Below are 24,917 nucleotides of genomic sequence, written 5' to 3'. Positions count from 1 at the left end.
GCGGTCCCAAAATCTATGCGCCCGATCAGTGATGACCGCTTCATCTGGGGAGATTTGATGTTGCTTCTCCCAGAAATGTTCAGCTATGGCGGATTTGCCATAGTCTGCATTTCTTATCGCATTTGTGTGCTCCCCCAGACGATCTTTGAGACGCCGTTTTGTTTCTCCCACATAACACTCCCCACATTCCGGGCATTTAATACTGTATACGACCCCACTTATATTTTCATTTAAGACAGGGTCCTTCACCTGTGACACGATTGTGTGCAGCTTCCTGCCTGGGAGCTGCACACAATAGCTTCTCCCCGTTCATACAATTCACCTCTGAGGTAGAGGAAGGAGGGGTTTTGCCGTTCCTGGATGTGCTGATTTGTAGAGAAGGCCAGCATTTGAAAACAAAAGTATTTAGAAAATCTATGTGCAGAGGCCAATATTCACACTACAACTCAGCGCAGTCTAATTATCACAGGAACAGTGTAGTAAGAGCATTAGTGGATAGGGCAAAATCCCATTGTAGTACCTCAGAGGATAGAAACTTGGAGTATGAACGTGTTACGGCGGATCTTTTGAAGTGTGGCTACCCCCGGAGGATCATAGAGAAATACATTAGTGGAGGGCAGAGTAGAAGTGAGTCCTTCACGCCAATAGCCACCGCATACATTCCCTACTATCCGGGTTTATCCGAGCGTTTAGCTCGCGTATTAAGGAATTACCAGACACGTTGTGTGCAGCTCCCAGGCAGGAAGCTGCACACAATCGTGTCACAGGTGAAGGACCCTGTCTTAAATGAAAATATAAGTGGGGTCGTATACAGTATTAAATGCCCGGAATGTGGGGAGTGTTATGTGGGAGAAACAAAACGGCGTCTCAAAGATCGTCTGGGGGAGCACACAAATGCGATAAGAAATGCAGACTATGGCAAATCCGCCGTAGCTGAACATTTCTGGGAGAAGCAACATCAAATCTCCCCAGATGAAGCGGTCATCACTGATCGGGCGCATAGATTTTGGGACCGCAAGTGGCTCGAGAGCTTGCGAATTAGTTCTACCGAGAAAAATATAAATAGAGATAGGGGCACACGCATTCATCCCCTCTTTGAGGCGGTAATCCTTGGAGGGGATGAACGTTTTTGCCTGAAACGCTCCCGAGCCACTTCCGGTTCTGACGGGAACAGTACACGTCCACGTGAGATGCACCGTGAACCTGCTGGTATTTAATGATGCACCGCAGAACAGAAATTACACTGTTGAGAAAGAAGGCAGAAGCCTTTGAAAGCTTCAGTTAGTATTTTAGCGATTTTAACCAGTATATTTTATTGCATTTTAAATTCGGCATTTTATTATTATCCTGTATATCACAGTTGTTTTATTTTATTTTAAAATTACTATTAGTAATATTGTTTGTAAATAATTTATTGTAAATATTAAATATTTTAAAAAATTTTGGTTTCTTCTTTCGTTTTATTCCATGGTTGGTGGAAAACACTAAAAAATCACAGTAGCAGTATAAATGATGCTACATGGTGATTATCCATGGTTTCAGCTATTTATGAATTAATTTCAAAATTAATCCATAAATAGCAGTATACTTCTCCATTGAAGAAGTGCTTTTTATTTAGGGTAGCACAAACTGAGAAAACTTGTAACATAATGCCTTCACAATATGAAATTACACTAAATAGCAAATGTGGTTTGCAAAAAGTTAACCAGGAAGTTTACAACTAACAGAAATTCAATTCCACTGTCAAGTTTCTTTTAGTTTCTCAGCCTATCTGTGGTAGTACAGTACTACTATGGGTTTCAGTAGCCCTTTGTTTTTTTGAATCATTGCTGAAAAATAAATAAATAAAATAATGATTAAAATGAAGAGTTCTATTTAAGGGGTGTTGAAAGGATGAGGAATTGTTGCATCATGTGCATAGTAACCCTTGAAGGTGAATATGTTGAATAAAAGTTTGTTTTCAAATTCCTTCATTCTATAGTAGTTCAGAAACTTTTCCAATACACTTCAGATGTTGGTTATATTATTCCTTCAATAGGTACAAGAAAATGATTTTATAATCTGAAATAGTGTGTAATCATGATAAAGTTTTTCTGATAATAAGGTGTATGTGGGTTAAAAATTCTAATTTTTTTTCAATGGTATTTTGTTTCTGTGATCTATTAGTACATTTAACATTTATTATTGGAAAATTTGAATCTCCTCCTTAGGAAATCTAAAAGAGAAATTAACTTTTATTTTTATTTCCAGTGTACAGAACAAGCCAGTTCAGATGCTAATCTTCAAAGGTTTTTTCAATTAGCTGGAGTTTCACAGGAAGATCTATCAGATGAAAATACTAAAAAATTCATTTCTGATTTCCTGGACCAACATGGAGGGTTAGATGCATTTTTAGAAAATAAAAAAAACCCACCTCCTACTCCTTCTTCAAGTAAGTTGAATAAAAATTAAACTTTGAGTGAAATCATATAATCATATACATCAGTAATGTTGGGTGCCCAGCATTACTGATGTATGAGTTAAAGGGCATTATAACATGTGAGTCTGCAAAGCGGAAAGAACAAATGCTGCCCCTTATGGAAACTAATAGAATTTGTTAAAATAAAATAAACTTGTAAATTATTTGAGCAGTTATTTTTTTATTGTAGCAAATTCTAGTTAGTTTACATGCAAAGCAGTGCTTGTGTTCTTTAAATTAAGTATTCACCGTTTCCCACTAGATAAATAGACACCAACTAAGAATGGAAGCCTGTTTATTTTTAATTAGGGAAAAGTAAAAGGGAGGGTCTGAAATTCTATTAGTAAAGTGGATAATGTTTGAGCAGTGCAGGGTGGCTATATGATTGCTTATAAAAACTACAAAATCCATTGCATAGTCCTGGAAGATTACATTCTGTTCTTGATGCAAAACATTGATAGGAAAATGGAACATTGTTATATAATTAGGATGACTGCAGTCATCCTAATTAGATAATCACAAATCAAAGGTGGACCACATATGTTTAGTTTAATTCACATATATATATATATGCATTAATGACAGGAAAAATGAGTCATTTGGCTAACTGAAGTCAATTGAGTCATTACTGAAAAGTGACAAGAGTCACCAAGTCACTTCAAAATAAGTTATTATTTAGCATGGTAGTTGGTAGTGGTAGCGGTGGCTAATGAGTAAGGAATTTAACTGAATCACTGATTGGAGGCATTGAATGTCTAAGAGATTTGATAATCTACCTGCTCAATGGAAATGATAAGTAAGTGTATGTAAATGAATGATTTTATGTAGTGAACAAATTAAATTATTGAAAGAAAAAATGGGGGTGTGGAAGAAGCTCATGATGTGTATCAGTCTGGATATTAGGTGTATAACAGTTATACTGCTGACTCATTCTGCACACCGAGTAAAGAAGCACAATTTAACAAAAAATATTGAATTATTTAGTTGTTTCTGAAACAACTAAATGAATAGGTAATTAAAGCAGTATTTCTTAGTGTATTCTATTCATTCTACGAGGGGTTTCCGAAAAGTAAGGTAACACATTTTTTCTCTCGATAATGTTTAATAATACAAAGTTTAAATTACACACCAAGAAATAAGTGAACATGCACTCTTCTCCACAAAGTCTCCAGTTTTATTGATGCACTTGTCCCAACGATGGATCAGTTTATCAATGCCAGTACTGAAGAAGTCCGTGCCCACACGCAGTAACCGACATCGCACCACCTGATGAACTTCCTCATCCGTGGTGAAATGCTTTCCTGAAAGGTGTTTTTTCAGAGGGCTGAACAAATGGAAGTCTGAAAGTGCTAAGTCTGGGCTGTAGGGAGGATGTGACAGTTTCCCAACGATTACGGCACAGCCACTCACGAGTGGTGTGGAGTTGCATTGTCATGCAAAAAAATCGCGGCACTTGTCAGGAGTCCTGGTCGTTTGCGTCGAGTGTTAGCTTTCAGTTTTTCCAACATTGCACAGTAAAGCTGTGCAGTGATTGTTCCTCCCTTCGGCAATAAATCCACCAATAGAACGTGTTGACGATCCCAGAACACTGTGGCCATGATGTCGATCTTCAATGTCAACACAGCCTGCTTTAAATTCATTGCACCAAAAACACACCTGCTTCTTTGTCATCACATTTTCGCCATACATAGCAACCAGTTCACGGTGAATGTCACTTGGTGAAGACCCTTTTGCTTGCAAAAAGCAAATAACTTCACAAACACCTGTTTTGGACTACACTCGCACAGTAGGCACCACTTTGCAACTAGAATCTTCTGTGAGGCGACAGTACTGCAACACTGCACTGGTGGTCTTTTTGAACATTATTAACAGGTGTGTCTGTCCACCGCGTTTTATCTCATTTCCTTTCACCATTATTAAGAAAAAAAAAATGTGTTACCTTACTTTTTGGAAACCCCTCGTATATGCCAATAGAAACAAACCTACTAAACAGTTGATTGTTCCCATCGCTGCAATTACCATCTATATAAATGTGGATGCTGAAACACCCCAAGGTGTTCCGTTATGTCCCAAAGGATTTCACTAAATTTTAGCATTGTATCAACATTGTTTCACTCTTATTTTCTTTCTTTACATATATTAATGTAATTGATTAAAATACAATTTTTGATTAATACATTAAAAAGTTATAGCATTTATTTCTTCAGTGCTTCATACTTGGCAGCATGTGAGCTCTGGACATGTTCTTACCCTTTGAAAGCTAATAACTGGTATAATGGCTTGGTTAAGCTCATGCTTAGTTCTCCCTCCCCCTCCTACTCTTGTGTGAATTTTTTTATGTGAAGTTGGTCTGAAACAAAGGAATTGCATACCATTGCATTAACCATCAGCTTCAAGATAAAGAAGAACAAATAAAGAACAAAAATGGATGGGTATTAATTAATTAATTACAAAATTCTCAGAATTGCTGTTGGAGGTATTGAATTATTTTTGGCATGTGCATTGTTTGTCGTCATCATCAATGGAGTTTGGAAACTGCTCAGTAAAAAGCAGTTCATGGACTATTCTTGGAAGCTTGCATTCAGAGCAGGCATATTATTTGTTTTACTGCCCTTTGAGCACCATTTGTTATTTCCAAGGGCAAATCCAACTTTCATGGATTGAGGAAGCCTAACAATATAGGATAATAAAACATCTGAGAAAAAATTCTTCAACTACCTTGAACACAATATTATTATAAATAGGAATGATGCATAATTTGCTATTATCCCCTAAATAAATTTGGTAACATTAAAATCCACAGAGAGAGTAATCCCATCAGGCCCATTGCAAGTAGAAAGTTTGACCAGCCCAAAATTTAGTTAAATGACTGATAAAATTTAACACTGCTCAAGGAGTACACAATCACTAATTCAGGGGAATTCATCAAAGTAATTATACAAGAATGCATAAAAAATGGGAACATTTTAGCAAATCTTGATTTTAATGATTTTGTTTACTAACATTCCATTAGATCAAACTACTAACGTCATAGAAAGAAAAATCATAGGTGGGAAGGAAGAAGGAAGGACCCACAGACTAATAAGATGTTACCTAATAGAACCAGGTTATTTTAAGTTCAAAGAAAAAATATATATACAGAAGTGAGGCCTCAGCATGGGTAACCAGTATTTCAAATTATTGCAGATCTATTCATGGAGAACTTTGAAGGGGCAGCCATCTGGTAGGCCACTTTAAGGCCTTCCCTATGGGTCCATTTCATGGACAATATTTTCATAATTTGGGAACATGGATGGGAAGAATTACATAATTCAAAGAATATCTAAACAGCATTCATCTGATCATTAAATTTAAGCTTGAGATTGAGGCCAATAATAATAGCTTGCCTTTCTTAGACATCCTAGTGACTAAAGAGAAAGACAGGTTGTAATCTCAGGCATACCGGAAGCCGATGGATTCAGGCCGATACATGAACTTCACATTTATCACCTACACAAAATTAAAGCAGATATTAAAACATTATTGAATAGATGTTTGAAAATTTGCAGTAACAAAAAAAAAAAAAAAAAAATTAATAAATTTGCAGGAAATCAGTACTATTAAAGGATTATTATTAAATAGTGGGTACCCAAGTAATTTAATCAACACGACTGCAGAAAAATATTTGAACAACAAAAATAATAGCACAACATGTAATAAGGTTTACAAAAGAGCAGTAGTAATTTCATACACAAAAGGTATTGGCAAAAAAATAAAAAGAATCTGTAAAAAGCACATGCTTGAAGTGATCATTAAGCTGATTAATAAGATGGAGTACAGCTTCAAAAATCTGACACTAGAGCATAATAGGAGGCATATAATATTCAAAAATACATGTAAATGTGGCAAAGTATACATAGGCAAGACCAGAAGAAATTTTTAAATATGCATAGATGAAAACAACAAACTCGTAGCCAAAAAAATGCAAAAGAATTGGAATAGGCAACACATGTGTTGGAGTGCATTTAGGTGTAATAGGAACTTTTTGGTAATGTGGGGAGATACCTTTTTGCACTAAGAAATTTAGTTGAGTGCTTTAAACAGAAACGAGGGTAGAAACATAGGGGAACTGTGGAATGGGCATTTCAACAATAAAATTAAGTAGGGACTAATGGAGCATATCAGGGGATGCTGGAAAACTTAGAGCTGTGAAAATAGTAAACACTGGTGAAGACACCTTATACAATATGATGTTAGCAGTTAGCATGTGAACAAGAATCCAGTAAAGAATTTGTAACATAATGTTCTTGTATTAAAATTATTTATTGCCGTGTACAAAATGTATGATAACTCTTATCAGATTCTTGTTGACATGCATAGTGAGTAAGAATGAGGATTACAGATTTACATTTCTCAAACTGCTGATGTCATATCATAAGAGGCATCTGTAGTTCAGTATCTAGGGTTCTCGTAACTATTCACATCCACTGGCACCTCTCACATTCCATTAATCCCTACTCAGTTTTATTATTGAAAAGCACATTCCATAGTTTTCCTGTGTTTCTTCCCCATTTCTGTTTAAAGCAACTGACTAAATTTCTTGATATAAAATGCTTCTATTATTTTATTACTTTTATTTATTGATTTTTTTTTTTTTTTTTTTTAAGTCTTTCCACACAATTACTACAATGTTCATATCACTATATATGCACCCCAGTTCATCTCTGCCAATTCAGATTCTTTGGTGTTCCCTTTAGCCATGTGTTTATTGTGTTCATCTGTGTGTATTTCAAATCTTCTTCTCATGTCACGTATATATACCTTGCCATATTTACACTTATTTTTGTTATATTACACATCTTCTATAATATTAACCATTAACATTAATTATGAAAGCATCATTGAACTTAAAGGAGATTCCATTGGATTGGAGAAGTGTTAATATATTGCCAGTATATAATGGGAACTTCTAAAGGCAAAATGGAAACCTGTCAGCCTGACTTCAGGGGAAAATCATGGAGGTATTGATTAAGAATGCAATATAGGGATATCTGGATGTCCCTATATTGCATTCTTAATCAGTGGTATTCTAAAGAAAATATGGCATGGTTTCTGTAAAGGAAAAACGTTTTAACTAATCTAATTAGCTATTTTGAGAAAGTCACTTATGGCTTGAATGTAGGAAATAATTTTGACAATGTTTTTTAGCAGACATTTGTCTCAATGCTACTCGAGAGTTTACTGTACAGTGTTGATGGAATATGTTGAGTTGACATACTAGACTCTTAGATAGATCACAGAATGGCTATAGGACAGGAGGCAGAGGGTTGTAAATTAATGGTTACTGTTCAGATTGAGCCATGGTTAGAAAGGGGCTCCCTCAAGAAAATTTGTGCTGGAACCACACTTGTTACTGATTTTGATTTTCTTAAGTGACATTGATGAAGGGATATAGGTTGTGATTTCAGAATTTGCTTATGTCAAGATTAAAGGAGGATAGTTAATAACCAGCACCAACTAGCACCCTTTGGGATGATCAGGTAAGCAGAAGCTATGTTACTGCATTCTGCAGTAACAACTCTAGAATAACTTATACACTGGGAGGGCTTGTATTAAAAACAGTAGAGAAAGAAAAGGATTTGTGGGTTATGATACAGGCAGACATGAAGTTCTCCATATAGTATAGAAAAGGTAGTAAGGAGGGGTTCCCTGGTGTCCTTTGATTGATGGTTTATCAAACATTTTTTTAGTAGAGATAGGAGGACATAATCCCATTGCATAAGACAATTGTGAGACTTCACAAAAAATATATCAAGCTGTTGGAAACAGTAGCAGCTTGTGACTCTGATGTATGGTGGTACTGCTTCTTAAAGTTACATTAAATTGCCTTGGTTATAAGCCATGTAGACATAGATGGTAATAATAAGCAAGTTAAAAATACTACAAAACATTAACTGGACACTTACCATTAAGAGACTTGGTTAATCTGGAAATTTTATTTAAAAATAAAATCCATTGTTCGGTTTTTATTTGTTGAAAATAGATTAATAACTTTTTCATTCGCGTTTGGTTCGCTGTTCAAATCAGCACTGCACGCTCCACAGATCCTTTGACTTATTTTATCAGCTCTAAAAAATGCGTATTGGCACCCTGCTAACAAGGCATTGACTCAACCACTGGGGCTAAAATTTGGAATTGGTTATTCATTTATTATTGAAATGATTATTGGAAATAGAGGATGTGAGTATACTATATGTGGGGCCTGTTAATAAAAATATTCATTATGTTACATTGTTCTTCACAAAATTTCATATAACTCTGTTTTCTGTATATTTAGATTTAAAAAGCTGGTGATTCTGCAGTACCTACCAACCAGCTGCCCCGGGTTGGAAAGATTGAAGAACATGCACATGACTGGTGAGATTGGCAAGAGGGTGCCCATATAAGGAATGCCTTCAGATATATGTGGGCTTAGAGAGCTTGGTAACTAGGTGCCTTAGAAGGGATCTCATACATCTCTGATAGGGGTGAAAGGAATAGTGAAATTTTTGATTATAATGATATTAAAACTGACATAAAATCAAATTATGAGAGGGAGAAGAGCTACAGCTTGGATTTTAAGAAATCTTCTTTTAGTCAGTGAGTTTTTAGTTAACTGAAAGGTAACTACTTTCATGGATAATCAAAGCTAACAACTTGGGGAAATTCAAAGTCAGCTAGATTAGTACCTGTGTTAGGACTGAAACACTATTAGTTAATACTTATATTAATACTACAGCCATTTTTATTTGACAGCTACCTAATGAGACTCATGACAGAGAAGAAAAATGCATGGGATGCATATAAATTATCAAGCGACTCAGAAGCCTATGGCAGATATAAGCTAGTCTGTAATCAGGTCACAAAGGTGGTTAGGCAGGCGCAGGCAGATTACGAGAAATCTTTGGCAAAGGATGCTAGGAAAAACAGCAAGGATTTCTTTACTTATATAAACTCTAAAAGGAAAGGGATGAATCTGATTGGTCCACTTGATATCGATGGTTTGACTGTTGATGATCCTGCTCAGATAGCAAACAAACTGAATGAGTATTTTGCATCTGTATTCATACATGAGGAGTTAAAGTTTGAAAATGGCAGAAGGTTATCAAATTGTAGCAGGGTGCTTAATGATTTTGTAATAACTGAGAGCAAAGTGGAGGAGAAATTGTTGAAGTTAAACATAAGAAAGACACCTGGGATGGATGGGATCTATCCAGTTATATTAAAGGAGGTGGCAAAGCAACTAAGCAAACCCTTAGCCATAATTATGAGAGCATCCTTGGACTCAGGGGAGGTCCCCACGAACTGGAGATGTGCAAATGTATCCCCAATTCACAAAGGGGGATCGAAGGGTGACACGAGTAATTACAGACCAGTTAGTTTAACTTCTGTTCCATGTAAAATAATGAAGTCACTAGTTAAAGATGCATTGCAGGATCATCTAGACAAGAGTGCAGCAATAATTCAGACACAGCATGGGTTTGTTAAGGGAAAGTCTTGTCTGACAAATTTGATTGGTTATTATGATGTGGTTACAAAGGAACTGGATGCAAAAAATAATTTTGATATCATATATTTGGATTTCAGGAAAGCTTTTGACACTGTTGCGCATGGAAGACTATTGTACAAATTGGAGCAGAATGGTATTAAGGGTAAGTTGCTACAATGAATAAAAGGATGGTTGAGTGGGAGAAGGCAGAGGGTGATAATCGATGGGTGCTGCTCTTCGTAGACTAATATTATTAGTGGATTCCCACAGGTTTCGGTGTTGTGTCCACTGTTGTTTTGTATATTTATCAATGATATTGATGAAGGTATATCAGGGTTAGTGTCGAAGTTTGCAGATGATACAAAGGTTGGCAAGGTTGTTAATGACAGTAATGGCAGTGTGCTACTGCAACAGGATCTAGAAAATTTGGGCAGATGGGCTAAGAAGTGGCAACTGAAGTTTAACCTTGACAAATGCAAAGTACTGCATATGGTTAGAAGTAACCCCAGAGAAAAGTACCAACTGTGTGGTACTACACTTAAGGTGGAAAAAAATGAAAAAGACCTGGCAGTAATTGTACAGTCAGATATGAAGTTTTCTGAGCAATGCAGACAGGCTGCCAGGGCAGGTCATGGGGTTTTGTCAATGATATATATAGGAATTTTGCTAGCAGGGAAAAGGAGGTGATTGTCCCTCTGTATAAGGCAATGGTCAGACCATGCCTTGAGTACTGCGTACAGGTCTGGAAGCCTCATTTTAGGAAGGATGTAGATTTGCTTGAGCGTATACAGAGAAGGGTAATAAGATTGGTGAGGGGAATGAAGGAATCCTCTTACCAAGAGAGGCTTAAGTTCTGCAAATTGCAGTGGCTGTAGACTAGGCACCTGCGCGGTGATCTGATTGAGGTGTATAAGGCCTTTAATGGGTTGAGCACGCTGAATTCTGATGGGATCCTTCCACTTGTTCAGATTACGAATCTAAGGGGGCATAAATTCAAATTGAGGAAAGGCAGCTGTAGAATAGATGTGCGGAAATTTGCCTTTAGCCAGCGGATCGTTAATTGCTGGAACAAACTTCCATCTGTCGTTGTGGAAGTTGATAGGTTAAATCAATTTAAGGAGGAACTGAACAGGCATTTGAAGGGAATGGTGTGTTTGTTTTTTTTTTTTTTTTTTTGGCTGATGCTGCATAAGCTCATACACTTGCTTTCTTGCATCACATGCCACTATTACTACCTGTATCAGAGTTGTTGAAATTACATTGCAAGGTATGAAATGAAGACTGTGAAGCACATTTAGCTGGCTGAAGTAGTTAAAGAAGCTACATTGTGTAAGAGAAGAAAGTAAAAAGCTTCTCTGAAGAACATATTTTGAACATGACTAGCAGAAAACTAAGAAACATAGTTTGTGGCCCACACATTATAAATTGGCCAACTTTGAAGTATTCATCATGCATTGAGAATAAATTAAAACTACATGAACAGTATTGATTGAAATTATATCAGTCTTATTGGTGTGTGGGGTGTGTTTGTACACACATGCAATCTAATTTGTTTTCTAACTACAACTGCAGTGGCCAAATGCATTAACATAGTGAATCATAAACTAAAGATCAATAATTGGAGACAAAAAGGGAATTTAAAATTGCAACTTATATGATTAAAATTATAAATTGTAGATTTTTATAGTGCTTTCTATCTTATCATTTCAGAATATTAATGTGTGCATCCATTGGCTGTACTTATTCAAAAAGTCACTGTACCCTTGTATTTCATATACTAACATTTCTTACCACAGTAAAAGTTTAATTATCCAGAATAATTAAACTGAGGAACTGAAGAACAGAGTCTCCCAAGGTTATCCAGATATGCCAGTTATCTAAATTTTGTATAATACAGTGTAGTATAACAGTGTAGTAAGCCTTAATGAAATATTTGAGTACCAAAACATGAATTGCATTATGTATTCTGTACAATAATAAAATAATATCTCATATAACCTTTGTATGTTAAGCACTCATTTAATTGTAAGTTTTGAAGAGGATGCTCTGTTCAGTTTCTTTACTGTTCTCAGAGATCACAAATTTCAGATGTGAAGCTCTCTGAGCAGTACAGAAAGCAGTGATAAGGCCACTTCTTAAGTAGTGCATGTCTGGAATCCTCATTTTAGGAAGGATGTGGATCTGTTGGAATGGTTGCAGAGAAGAGCACTGAGATTGGTGTGGAATCAAAAGGTTACTCTTACCAAGAAAACTTCAATTCTGCAAATTGCAGCATCTGGAAACTAGGCACCTGTGAGGAGATCTGAATGAAGTGTTTAAGGCTTTAATGGATTGTGTAAGCTAAATGTTGATGGCATCCTTACCCTTCTTTAGCCAGCACACATAAGGTGGCATAAATGTAAATTTAGAAAGGATGGTTGTAGGATAAATGAGCAGAAATTTACTTTCAGCCAGGGAATAGTTGATTGTTGGAACAAACTTTCATCTGGTTTTGTGGAAATGGGTAGTTTGAATAAATTTAAGGAGGAGTTAAATAAATTAATTGAGGGTGCAGAAAAATGATGCGCGAAGTGTTTTTTTTTTTAAATTTATTTATTTATTTTATTTTATTTTATTTTTGTCTGATGCTGTATAAGCGTACTTCTTTGCATCATTTGCCAATACTAATACTAATTTCAGATGCTGAGCCTTCTATGCCTTGATGTTGTAAATAGTTAATGAACTTATTAAATTCTTTTATCAGTGCACTGAATTTCTCAGCTTTTCTGAGTTGCTTGATGAACTCTGGGCTTGATATTAAACAACTGTCTTCCTTTTGTGTCCTGATATTAAACAATTGTCTTCCTTTTGTGTCCACTATGATGTGCAAGTCTTTCGAAGCAATTTTCAAAGGGCACTGAAAATATTTTGTGAGAATAAACACAAAGCATTAAGCTTGCACTGCTTCTGCAGTGGCATGACAACTGTTTATTAGAATCAATAGTGCTCCCGCCAGCAGTGAACTATGACTAAAGAAGAAATTCAGAGAAATTATAAAGCCATTTAGCTACAACTGCTGCCACACAGTTCTGAATTTTTACCAGTTAACTGTACATAGTATTATAATGGGAAGATAGGAAAGTGCCAGCTGCTTGCATATTTTTCAACATGTGAATGCTAGATAAATAAGCTTTTACTGTTACATAAGTGATACTGTACCTTAAGTCACCAAAAAAATTTTTCCTAACTACTTTTTTATGTATATTAGCATCTCATCACACAAGGGCCCCACCGCCAGTTCCTCCTCCAAGGTCACCAGCACCACCGTCTGCATTACATCGCAATCTTGGAGCACCCCCACCACCTCCAACTCGTGGTCCACCACCACGCCCACCAGCAGTAAATGCTTCCAGGACTCCTCCAACTTGTAATGCTTCACCAGCACCACCTCCACCACCGCCGCCACCACCTCCTCCACCTTCTAATGGTATTCCTCCTCCTCCTCCTCCAACATCTAATGATTCCCCTGGAAACATGACAGCTGACCCTAGGACAGCCCTTCTAGAATCAATTCGAAAGGGAATTTCTCTGACTGTAAGTATGATGTCTTTAAAGTATTTGAAGATAATTATTGCCAGAATTTTTCTGTTCTCTAAATTTCATAATTGATTTCATATTTTATAAAAATTTGATGAATATTTAAACCTTTACTTTTCTTAACATGTAAATGCTGGATTCATTTATTTATGAATATTTAATTGGATCTAATTTTAATATTTTACATGCCTGACTAGAAAGTTTTGCAACAAAAATTTTACTGGTCTTTTTGTCTTGAACAAATTTATATACAAATTCTCTGCATTTTCATAATTAAAACTCTATTGTTTATGACAATATAAATATCATCATTCAAATCTGTTACAGCTAGTGACTGTTCAGGTCACTATGATAGCATTATCAGTCCTTCTGAACTATTGGCCTTCTATTCATTACATGTCTCCATGCTGTCTTGTTTCCTTTTAGCCCAAGTCAGAGTAAACCCTCTTTCCTCAAATGCTAACATCATCAATCCATCTGCAGAAATGGCTTCAGTAAATCATGACAAGTAATAATAGTATGAAGCTATATGATCCGTTGAGAATGAACAGAACTAACATAGTTCAAATTTAAATTTCTATATATGACAGGTTTTTAAAATATTTTATAATGACAGATTTTTAAAATTTTGTATTTGCTTAATTAGCCTGTCCAAACAACCAACCAAACAAGTACAGACGTTTCTAACGATAGCAGAGGAGCATTGATGAATCAGATTCGACAAGGGATTGAATTAAAGCCTGTAAGTATGACAATGAACTTTATGATTATTTTGTTGAAAGTATCTATAGTGGTATAATCAATGTTTGTTTGTTTTTTTTCACTTTAAAATTGTTTTTATCTTTTTCCCTCATTTAGCTTAATATTCTGTTATTTATTTTCTTTAGTTGATGTATCTGAAAAATACATATGAAAAAATTTTGAAATAAGTTACAAAAATTTTTCAGATACATAATACATCCACACTTTGTCCTACTCTACCTATTCGTTCCACATTATATCTGCTTATATCTCACTTTATCACCTTATTTCATATACATTATGTATATAGCATACATTTAATAGTTTATGACTATATTTAGTATGATGTCTCTATGCAGTGAATGCTTTTTTTCCCCTAGTTACGAGTATTTTTTGTTTTGAAAATTTTTATCACCAGATGCTGCTGTCGTATAGCTTTATATTTGTATCTCATTGTCACATGTTTTTTAGTTTTGGTTTTGTTTTGTCCTGTGTACAGTTGTGTTGCCACCTTTTCCTCAAGTTTCTCTACAATGGAAGTTATTTTTTCCATTCTTTTACATATTTTTTACTCTTAGAAATTTCTAGGTTCTGGTTTAAAATTTATTTCCAGGTGCTGCTATTGTTTAGTTTTATATCTATATTTCACTTTTTCTGAATACTTTTGCTTGCAACTTTGCCTGTCTCAAGTTTCTTGCTCTCTTTTAAGGCTATTTGCTTTTTACTGTTTTCATATCTCTTTACCTTTACTTGTATTAGACTAATAAGTTGTGTGTTTCTAGAATTTCTGTTGTCAATTCCAGTTTTTAATTTTTCATCTTCATAGTGTTAACTGTAAAGTTCACAAGCCAATTATCAAAAAAACTATTTATGTTTATGCCTTTTACCATTTGGCTTGTGGTTTACATCAGAAATGAAGACATGTTGCTAATTTGCTTGCAATCCTGGCCGTTGACTTCTGAGGAGAGAGGCCAGTTTTGTAAATTGTGTGGTAACATTCTTATTTTGTCAATTTTGTAATTATTATCTCTTTTTATATATTATTTTTTTTTTGCCTTCTGTCACTCTATCTCCCTCATTTTTTCTCTCTCTCACTTACACACACATGTGCACGCACGCACGCACACACACACACACATAAGTATATATTGTTCTCACCACATCCATCTGTCTATCTGCAAGTAACAACTTGAGTACCGGTGGAGAGAATTTTGTAAAATTTTATATTTATACCTTTTAAAAATATTTGGCAAGCCATTTCAAATTTCATTAAAATTGGACAAATAGAAATATGACAATTATTATTTCTTTCCCCCCATACAATTTGTATGTAAAAAAGAAATTTATAGATTAAATGTAGTTTTAATGCAGTACAGCAGGCCCCCGTTATAATGCGATTCGCTTTACGCTGATTCGCTATAACCCATATCTGACTATAACGCTGTCACAGATCACTATAACGCTCTTTTACAGATTGCATTTTTGGCATATTTAACGAAATCGGTTCATTTGATGGAGTCGATAGCTTGAAAATGAATAGCAAAACAGCATTAAAACGTTTCCCATGCCGACTTGAAAAATTTTCCCACGCTCAAGTGAAATTTTCTCGCACGCTAATTTAATTGCAGTACAGTGACTTGTTACGTAGTTCAAGATCAACATTTTAAAAAATGATCAAGTATATTGCTTGTAATATTTGCGTTATATGCATTTATCCGAAGTCTAGTAATCACTCAGTACAGTATTAGACATCGTGCATAACAGACAGTTTACTCAAACATTGTATCGTAATTAATGCAACCAATGCAGTTATATTTTCGAAGAGTTAATAATGGCCGATAGGAATGAAAAAGCAACAACGTCTGGGCACAGTATGAAGACTATAAATGTAAGAAAAATACTGAATTTGAAAATTAAATTAGATGTTTTGAAGTGAATCGATTCCGGTCAACAACAAGCGGATGCATGCCATAATTTAGGACTTGCAAGTTTAACTGTAAGAACAATTATAAAAAAATAAAGAATTAATTTTTAGCCGCGGGAAAGATAGCTGTTCCACTGCAAGCAACTAGGGCTAGGCTGGCTATTAGGATTGAAATGGAAAGACTTTAACTAATTTTATTGAAGATAATATCCAGTGCAGAATTCAGTTAAGTTAAATATTATTAAAAAAAAAAAAAAGAGAGAGAGAGAGATTAGCCTATATAATGATCTGAAGAAAACTCACCTAAAAAAAAAAAAAAAAATGTGGAACCATTTAAAATTGGTAAGGGCTGGTTGAATAGATTTAAAATCCAGGGAGAAGCTGCAAGTACAGATCAAGGAGCTGAAACTTTCAAAAAAGAACTTGTTAAAATTATTGAAGAAGGGTATTATGTGTTATACTTCTCAACAAGTTTTTAATATAGATGAAGCAGGACTTTTGTGGAAATGAATGCCTAAAAGAAGTTTCATATTGAAAGAAGAGAAAAACATGCCAGGTTTCAAAGCGGCAAAGGATCAGTTGACTTTATTGTTGGGTGGTAACACTGCGGGGGATTTAAAATTAATGCCCCTTTTAGTTTATTTGGAAGAGGGCAAAGCTCAATCCAAAATCGACACATTTTTCATGATTAAATTCATCAATTAAATTAAATCAATTAAAATCAATTAAATTCATGATTTTAATTGGAATTTTAAGTTTAATTTTGATACGTAAATAGTTACCACATAATTATATACGCATGTAATGCAGAATATTTTATATGTAGAAATATTTGAATATTAAATATTTTGACTGACATTTGTGCATCTTTTCACTACCGTTTATTATTGATTAGGAAATATCCCATGACACCGGCCGCAACTCACAAATACGTATGTTACCTTATGGGAATGCAGCGCTCGCTTAGCGCGGATTTACTTACGCTCTGTTTTTCCGGAACGAATTATCAGCGTTAAGCAGGGGTCACCTGTATTGTTAAATTTATACAATCCATGCGTATTATACGTGTATTGTTATGTAAGACTTGTGACGAGATACATATATACATAGAAAGAAAAGGACTTTGTAAAACAGAGTATATGTGCAGAGAATAATAAATATTGTACAGTTATAATTCAACTGAATGGCTAAGTTTAGAGAATGTAGAACTACAGAGTTTTAATAAGGATTCAATAAAGTTATAATCTTAGTAATTAATTGATAAGAAGATAACTATATTTACTTTTCACTTCTGTTAATCACAGAAAAATAAAAAAATTCATTTAATTTAAATTAAAAAATCAAACATGCCTGAAATATAATATAATAATTTAATGTATGCATTGCATACATTAAATTATTATTATTGGTTATATGTTATCGTCATGCTTCTTGCATAATGATAACATATCTTGCAACTTTTTTGTTTTGTGCTGAAGTGCTTGTAATTCCAGGTGAATGATGACTCAAAGCAAACAAACATAGCTGTTACACCACTTGAAGGATTAGCTGGAGCCCTAGCAAGAGCACTGCAAGAGAGATCCCGTGTTCTCCAGCACTCAGGTAATACTGTCAGTGCACTCTTGTTCCCACCCCACTTGTTCTTTCTTATTTCCCAAGCATCAGTGTATTTCTTTTCAGTATGTTGCTTGCCTGAAATTAAATTAAATTTTATTATTAAATTGTTGGCAGACATGTGAGGGTCTTTTATTTCCACTCTTTTTAATAATGCTGTTATATTTTATCTTTAATATTCTATACTTATCTATATCTGTCTAATATTTATTAATTATATTTTAATTTAGCCATGCTATATTTTTCATATTTACTTTTTTTTTTTTTTTTTTTAATTCTGGAGTTCTGAGTGAAATGAAAACCTTTACAAAGTGCCTTTGAATATTAATTTATTTTTATTTTGAATTTTTATTTACCCAAATTAAAATCCTGCAATTACCAAATACCACACACATAATCTACTAGTTATGTGATACAGTATCTTCTCCAAAAGACTGATACAAAAGCTCTCTGAATATTAAGTCATCACTTACAAAATCTCTAGATAATTTTAAAAATAAGCTAACAAAAGTGACTAGGACTATTAACTGCTTATTGAACACAATTTAATATGTTAAGTCAAAAAAAGGCAAAATTTTCAAAAAAAGTATCCATTTCCAGACACTCAATTCTTCAACTTTACAGTTCATAGCATTAAACCCAAAATTGAATGTCTTGTGAAGGTTTAAAGTTTGTGTGATCTGTGGTGGTTTATATAAACTTAGGAAATATTGATAAATATGTAAAAGAAATGGGTAGAGGAATGGAGAGAAGATGACATTGATTGTTTCATTTTGTTTTTTAACTTAACTTAAATTTGTTTTTTTTTTATTATTATTTTATTTTATTATTTGACTAGTGCTACATAAGCATGCTTCCCTGCATCATTTTGCTTCTTTAAACCTATTATTTAACAGGACAATATAATCTGAATATAATAATGATGCAGCTTTTACATCTCTCACAATAAAGCTTGCTAGTAATTTACATTTGTTTCCATAAATGATCTCCATGAAAATTTTAAAAATAAATGGCAGTAAGATGTAACCCTGCATTACTCCAAATTTAACTTTAAACTACTTTCAAATGTTTTCTTCAATCTCCACTGTATAGTTGCCATTTTTATATAATCTTTTTATTCCCCTTGAAAGATTATTATTGATGTGATACTTTTCTAAAATTTAAAACAGCAAATTTCCATACTTTTTTGTGTATTTTCAGGGTCAGTGACTTTTCCATAATTTATCTTAATGCTCATATTTGATTCTGACTCTCCACCCCACCTTCCCATTTGGCCTGAAACCCAACTGTTCATTCCCACAGTTATGTTAAACAATCTTTCATACATTTTACAATGAGGAGGAGAAATTCTTCTGTAATTGCTACATTCAGCTTATTCAATATAAAGAAACTGATGAAGGTGGTTATTTATATAGAATAACTAAATTAAGCAATTACCACACTACACTGCACTGCATTGGATAGTCATGTAACTTTAACTATCAGCATAAGTAGTACAGTAAAATGTATCTTTTTACTGTACTGTGCAACAGTTACTATACTTTCCATGTACTGTATACAATAAGTTACTCTATAGGCTTTATATATATATATATATATATATATATATATAAGATAAAATATAAAAAATAAAATAAAAATAGATGGAGAAGTTATTAAACACAAAATGCCAAACCTAGTTGAAGAAAAAAAAGAAAAAGAATGTTAAGATCCTATAAAAAAAAAAAATAATAAAAATAAATAAATAAATAAAATAAAATAAAATAAAAAATAATAATAATTATTAAGTAGAATTAAATCCGAATTAATGCCGAATTAACAGGCCAATTATATGTACAAAAGCTGAAAGAAAAAGAGGGAGGGTGATAGAGATAAAAATTATAAAATAAAAATTAAAAATTGGTACATAGATCAGGTATTTCATCAGGGGGCTACACCTGATCATGTACCAAACACTGTGTTTCTATGCAAACTCATGCTGATGGAGAAGCTGAAGAAATGAAAGGAAATAAAAAAAAAAAAAAAAAAAATAAAAATAAAAAATAAGAAATTATTTATTTTAGTTAGCATATAAATATACAATACCACACGAAGCTTTCTATAATTGGATAAATGTCACATTTCAAGACATTAAAAAAATTATTTCTAAAACTTACTACCTTTATAATAATTCGCATACCAAGTATTTTAACCTGAAAAAAGCCATCTCAGATTTACAACAAAAATTTATCATCACTCCGGTAGATAAGGCTTCTAATAACTTTGCTATCTTCTGCAAGCAATTTTATTACACCACCCTCAAAAAGGAAGTAGAAAGTAGTTCCACCTTTTCACGCTGTAATCTCGGCATTAATACCATCATCAAAAAAATTATAGCTTTGCATAAAAAATTGCATACCAAAATTCGCAATTCTACTTTGCCTTTCTTGTATATGATAGCCAAATTCCATAAACATCCAGTTGGCTTCAGATTCATCACTAGTGCCAAAAAAAGTGGCTGTTATCATCCAGGTAAACAATTTTTCAAATTGTTAACTACTATCCTTATTAATATCCCTACCACTTGGATCATTAACAACAACCACAGTATTATTAAAATTTTTAATTCCAATGCATATTCCAGCATATTTAGTATTGAAACATATGACTTCACCAACTTATTTACCTCCTTACCGCATCACCTAATTGTTAATGTACTTCATCAATTGTTCCTCAAATACAAAAACGTTATATCAACAGATGAGGTTACTTGGAATAACTACATCAACCTCTGTATCCTAAACAATTACATCCACGATGGTAAATATGCTTATAAACAATCCATAGGAGTTCCCATGGGTTCACAAATTTCTAGCATAGTATCTAATCTATTTCTCCATTATTACGAACATCTATTTATTGATAACAACCCGAACCTTAATTTTTATGCATTCCGCTATGTTGATGACATTCTTATTCTCAACATTCATTTTGAAAATATTGCTAAATCCATATATCCAACTGAACTCACTCTCAATAAAGAAAACTTTGGCAACCAGCATGCAAATTTTTTGGATTTAAGTATTACTTTAAATAGTCCTCCTCTTCGTCATAATTTGGAACTATTTGACAAAAGAAGCGAATTTAATTTTAATATTATCTATTTAACAAATTGGAACTCGAATATTTCGATTAAGGTTCATAAAAATATAATCTACACACAAATTATCCGTTTAGCTAATATTAGTAGCAATCAATCACTTTTCGCTGGTGCTTTGAATGATCTCTATACCAAACTTCGCAATAATGACATTCCTATTAATTTCTTAAATTTTATTATAAAAAATCTCTCTAATTTCATTAAAGAAAAATTCGGTTTCACCATGTTCCACCTTGATTAGGGTTAATTCGATACTTGTATAGTTGTATAGTTGTACATTTGAATGGTGGTATTTCCACCACTTGGAAAGTGATCACACATAATGACTTCTATTATAACTTCTATTAGAACGATGTTCGTGTTCTTTCACTTCCTAAGTTTTCTTTTCATTTTCGTAATTTAATATCAATAATTACTTATGTCCAATCTTATTTTCTCTATTTTATTTTGACCACAGAGGGCTCCCATAGTTCTTCTCTTCTGAGCAACTCCACCATCGTTGTCATAGTTTTCCCTCTGTTTGCATTCCATTCTTATTAATCATATTCGCGTAATTGTACCTTATTAATCATGATCGCATATTTTATTGTCATTTCTTAATTATATTTCACTCAACTTGTTTCTGCCAACTATCATAAGTATTTAATTTTCTTCCTTTTCATATTTTTTATTTTATTTTATTTCGTAAAATATACAATACAAGCTAGCGGTATTAATTTCCACTTCTACTAACACTCTCACAGCCAAGGCCCTCTCTATGAGGTTGGGTACTTACATCCCCAGCTTGCCTAGTATCCTTTAAACTCTTTTCCTTCGCTTTACTTCTTTCTACTTTCTACTCTTCGTCTTTCCGTCCGTTGAACTATTAGTGTAATACGAGGGTGATTCGGACATTCTCACTTTCCTCATTCTCACTATCTTCGCCTCTGTATTTTTAACTTCTTTTCCCTCCCCTACCTTGCATTGCTTCCTTTTTCTATACCGCTACCTTGTTATTTATTTATTTATTACATACTATCGACTCAATTTATTTCCATATACACTGCGTTGCGTAATTTTTTAATCTAAATACACTGCGTTTGCGTTACTCAATTTTCTTAATTTTTAATCTAAATACACTGCGGTTACACTACGTTACTTAATTTATTAATCTAAATACACTGCATTTGCGGTTACACTACGTTACTTAATTTATTAATCTAAATACACTGCGTTGGGGCTACCTCACTCATGTTTATGGAGATATATAAATAATTTCTTATTTTTTATTTTTTTTTTTTTTTTTTTTTTATTTCCTTTCATTTCTTCAGCTTCTCCATCAGCATGAGTTTGCATAGAAACACAGTGTTTGGTACATGATCAGGTGTAGCCCCCTGATGAAATACCTGATCTATGTACCAATTTTTAATTTTTATTTTATAATTTTTATCTCTATCACCCTCCCTCTTTTTCTTTCAGCTTTTGTACATATAATTGGCCTGTTAATTCGGCATTAATTCGGATTTAATTCTACTTAATAATTATTATTATTTTTTATTTTATTTTATTTTATTTATTTATTTATTTATTTTTATTATTTTTTTTTTATAGGATCTTAACATTCTTTTTCTCTTTTTTTTCTTCAACTAGGTTTGGCATTTTGTGTTTAATAACTTCTCCATCTATTTTTATTTTATTTTTTATATTTTATCTTATTTATATACATGTATCCTGTTTTGCTGCTTTGCGCATTCAGGTGCACGTACTGTTTTTTCCTTGTTTTTCCTTATTTTTCCTGTTTTTCCACATCCTTGTTTTCATATTCCACATATATATATATATATATATATATATATATATATATAAAGCCTATAGAGTAACTTATTGTATACATCCAGTCTGGAAGATTTCAAGATTGCCAGATTTGGAAGTTTGAACTATTAATATTCATCACTAGAAAGTACACTATTCAACTGCTCTAACATATATATTTACATATGTATGTGTGTTTTATATTTGGCATTTACCTCATATGTTTAAATTTATTTAAAAATTTGGTAGTTACACAGACAGTGCTTCTGTCCATATTCTTATTTAGTTATACTTTTATTTCCTTAATATATTTGCTATATTTATCCCTGCTGCTTTGTGTGTGAGTGTATAGTCACATTTTTATAAATTCTCTCACACAGGTTCTCTCATGTATTAATGCTCCTTCTTTTATCTAATTATTATTAGTGGGTGTGTGCATGTATGTGCACACATACATGCACATGCTATTTGATTGTTGTCCTATCTAATAGTGTGTTGGACTGCCTTTTGCCACAATAGACACTTGCACCACTTCATGGCATTGACTCCATGAGACTGCAGAAGGTGTCCTCAGGTATCCTGGACCAACTAGAAAGATGAACTTCCTGGAGTTCAGCAACAGGATAGGGCAATGATGTGGACTGCTGAATTCTGTGTTCCACAGCATCATCCCACAAATGTTCGATGAGATTGATGTCGAGGAAATCACATGATCCTCGAACCATTCCTGTTCAATGCAGGCAGAGGGTGTTGTTCTGTTGAAAGAGTCCACTGCCATCTGAAACAGTGGTAAGGTGACATGTATCTTATGTAGGGCAGCAGCTCCTAAATGTTAGTTCAGCACTACCAATGCCACCACAGGATCTGGCTGTGAGGATGTGTTCTATGGGGATGACCTAGTGATGTCCATGAAAACATCCCCCAAACCATGATACTGCTGTTGAATACGCACCCATTCATCAGCATGTTGGTGGTGGAACTATGAATCATCAGACCAGGTGACTTTTCCAGTCATCTGTTGTCCAGGAACGGTGCTCCAGTGCCCACTGCAGGCAGAGGCATCAATAACAGTCGAGAGGCATCATGAACAGATTGTCTGCTCCACAGACATCCATTGGATGATGCACTCAGAGGCATTTTTATGTGCATCCTGGTTATAGTCTGCTGTTAATTGAGAAATCTTGAGTCATTTGTTGTCCCAGACAGCACATACCAATTGCCATTCACCTTAACAATCAACCAGTAGTGGTGGTAGTCTCCCCATTCTGACACATTGAGTGGTTGTGTTTCCCTCTTTGGACCTTTCCCACCACACCTTCACTACTGCAGCCCTCGAACAACTACAATGCCTGCATTTGCTGAGATACTGGCCCTGCCTTCCTAGCATCAAAAATCATTCCCCATTCAAACTCTGTAATGTCCTTCCCTTTTTCATTGCATGGGCTATGTACAGATAGGCACCACCCATATTATCACTATATATGCTGCACTGGTCAGTGACTTCACACTTAGGTGCTGTGGGATGTGTACACTTGTGGAGACAAGGGTTGTCGTCAAGTTTAGGTTCATGACTGTACTCCCCCCCCACACACACAATTGTTTGGTAAGTATAGAAATATCCTATAAACTAGTTTTCTTTTTTAATATTATGTTCATTCACTTTTTATTAGTAAGCATAATGACTGTATTGATCATATTCATGATAAATATACATGATTTTGATAATTATTTTCAGATGAGAGTGGAAGTGATGATGATGAGGAAGATGAAGAAGAGGAAGATTGGGAAGATTAGTTCCTCTCTATCTAAGCATGCTCATATTTTTAAAACCATTGCACCTCTGAAACTGTTTAGAATATTTGTATATTAAATGAAGTTACAAGTATAGTTCTTCCTTTCACTCACTCATAAATATTCAAGATTCCTCTTGTTGATTAATTGAAGGAAACAAAAAGAATAGGTTTTTATGTTTTGCTTAGTTATTTGTGTATTCATGCCCATCAATGAACATTTAATTGATTATAACCATACACTAAAGAGAAATTAATTCTTTAGATGCTATATGGAAAGAGCTTAGCATTTTACAGCTCACATGTTAAAAATTGCCAATTAATGCTTTAGAACTTCAATATTCTTTTAGTGGCATGGTGTGCTGGTATATCAAGAA

General features: G+C 33.9%; 1 protein-coding gene across 1 annotated transcript in view; it reads left to right on the top strand.

Annotated features, from left to right (window-relative positions):
* Positions 1 to 24,591, top strand: part of LOC150088766 (actin nucleation-promoting factor WAS-like) — a 76,481-nt gene extending 51,890 nt beyond the window's left edge. The window contains exons 8-12 of the mRNA XM_090370891.1: positions 2,251 to 2,431; positions 13,213 to 13,538; positions 14,188 to 14,283; positions 17,700 to 17,808; positions 24,486 to 24,591. Of these exons, the coding sequence (XP_090227017.1) occupies positions 2,251 to 2,431; positions 13,213 to 13,538; positions 14,188 to 14,283; positions 17,700 to 17,808; positions 24,486 to 24,544 (771 nt within the window). The 3' untranslated portion in view covers positions 24,545 to 24,591. The remainder of the gene's footprint in view (positions 1 to 2,250; positions 2,432 to 13,212; positions 13,539 to 14,187; positions 14,284 to 17,699; positions 17,809 to 24,485) is intronic.
* Positions 24,592 to 24,917: the final 326 nt, after the last annotated feature.

The sequence above is a fragment of the Mastigoproctus giganteus genome, chromosome 3 (genome assembly GCF_048544385.1).
Source record: "Mastigoproctus giganteus isolate SK-2022 chromosome 3, ASM4854438v1, whole genome shotgun sequence".
NCBI classification, from domain to species: Eukaryota; Metazoa; Arthropoda; class Arachnida; order Uropygi; family Thelyphonidae; genus Mastigoproctus; species Mastigoproctus giganteus.
Note: the sequence above shows the minus strand (reverse complement) of the source record. Positions and strands in the feature narration are given on the sequence as shown.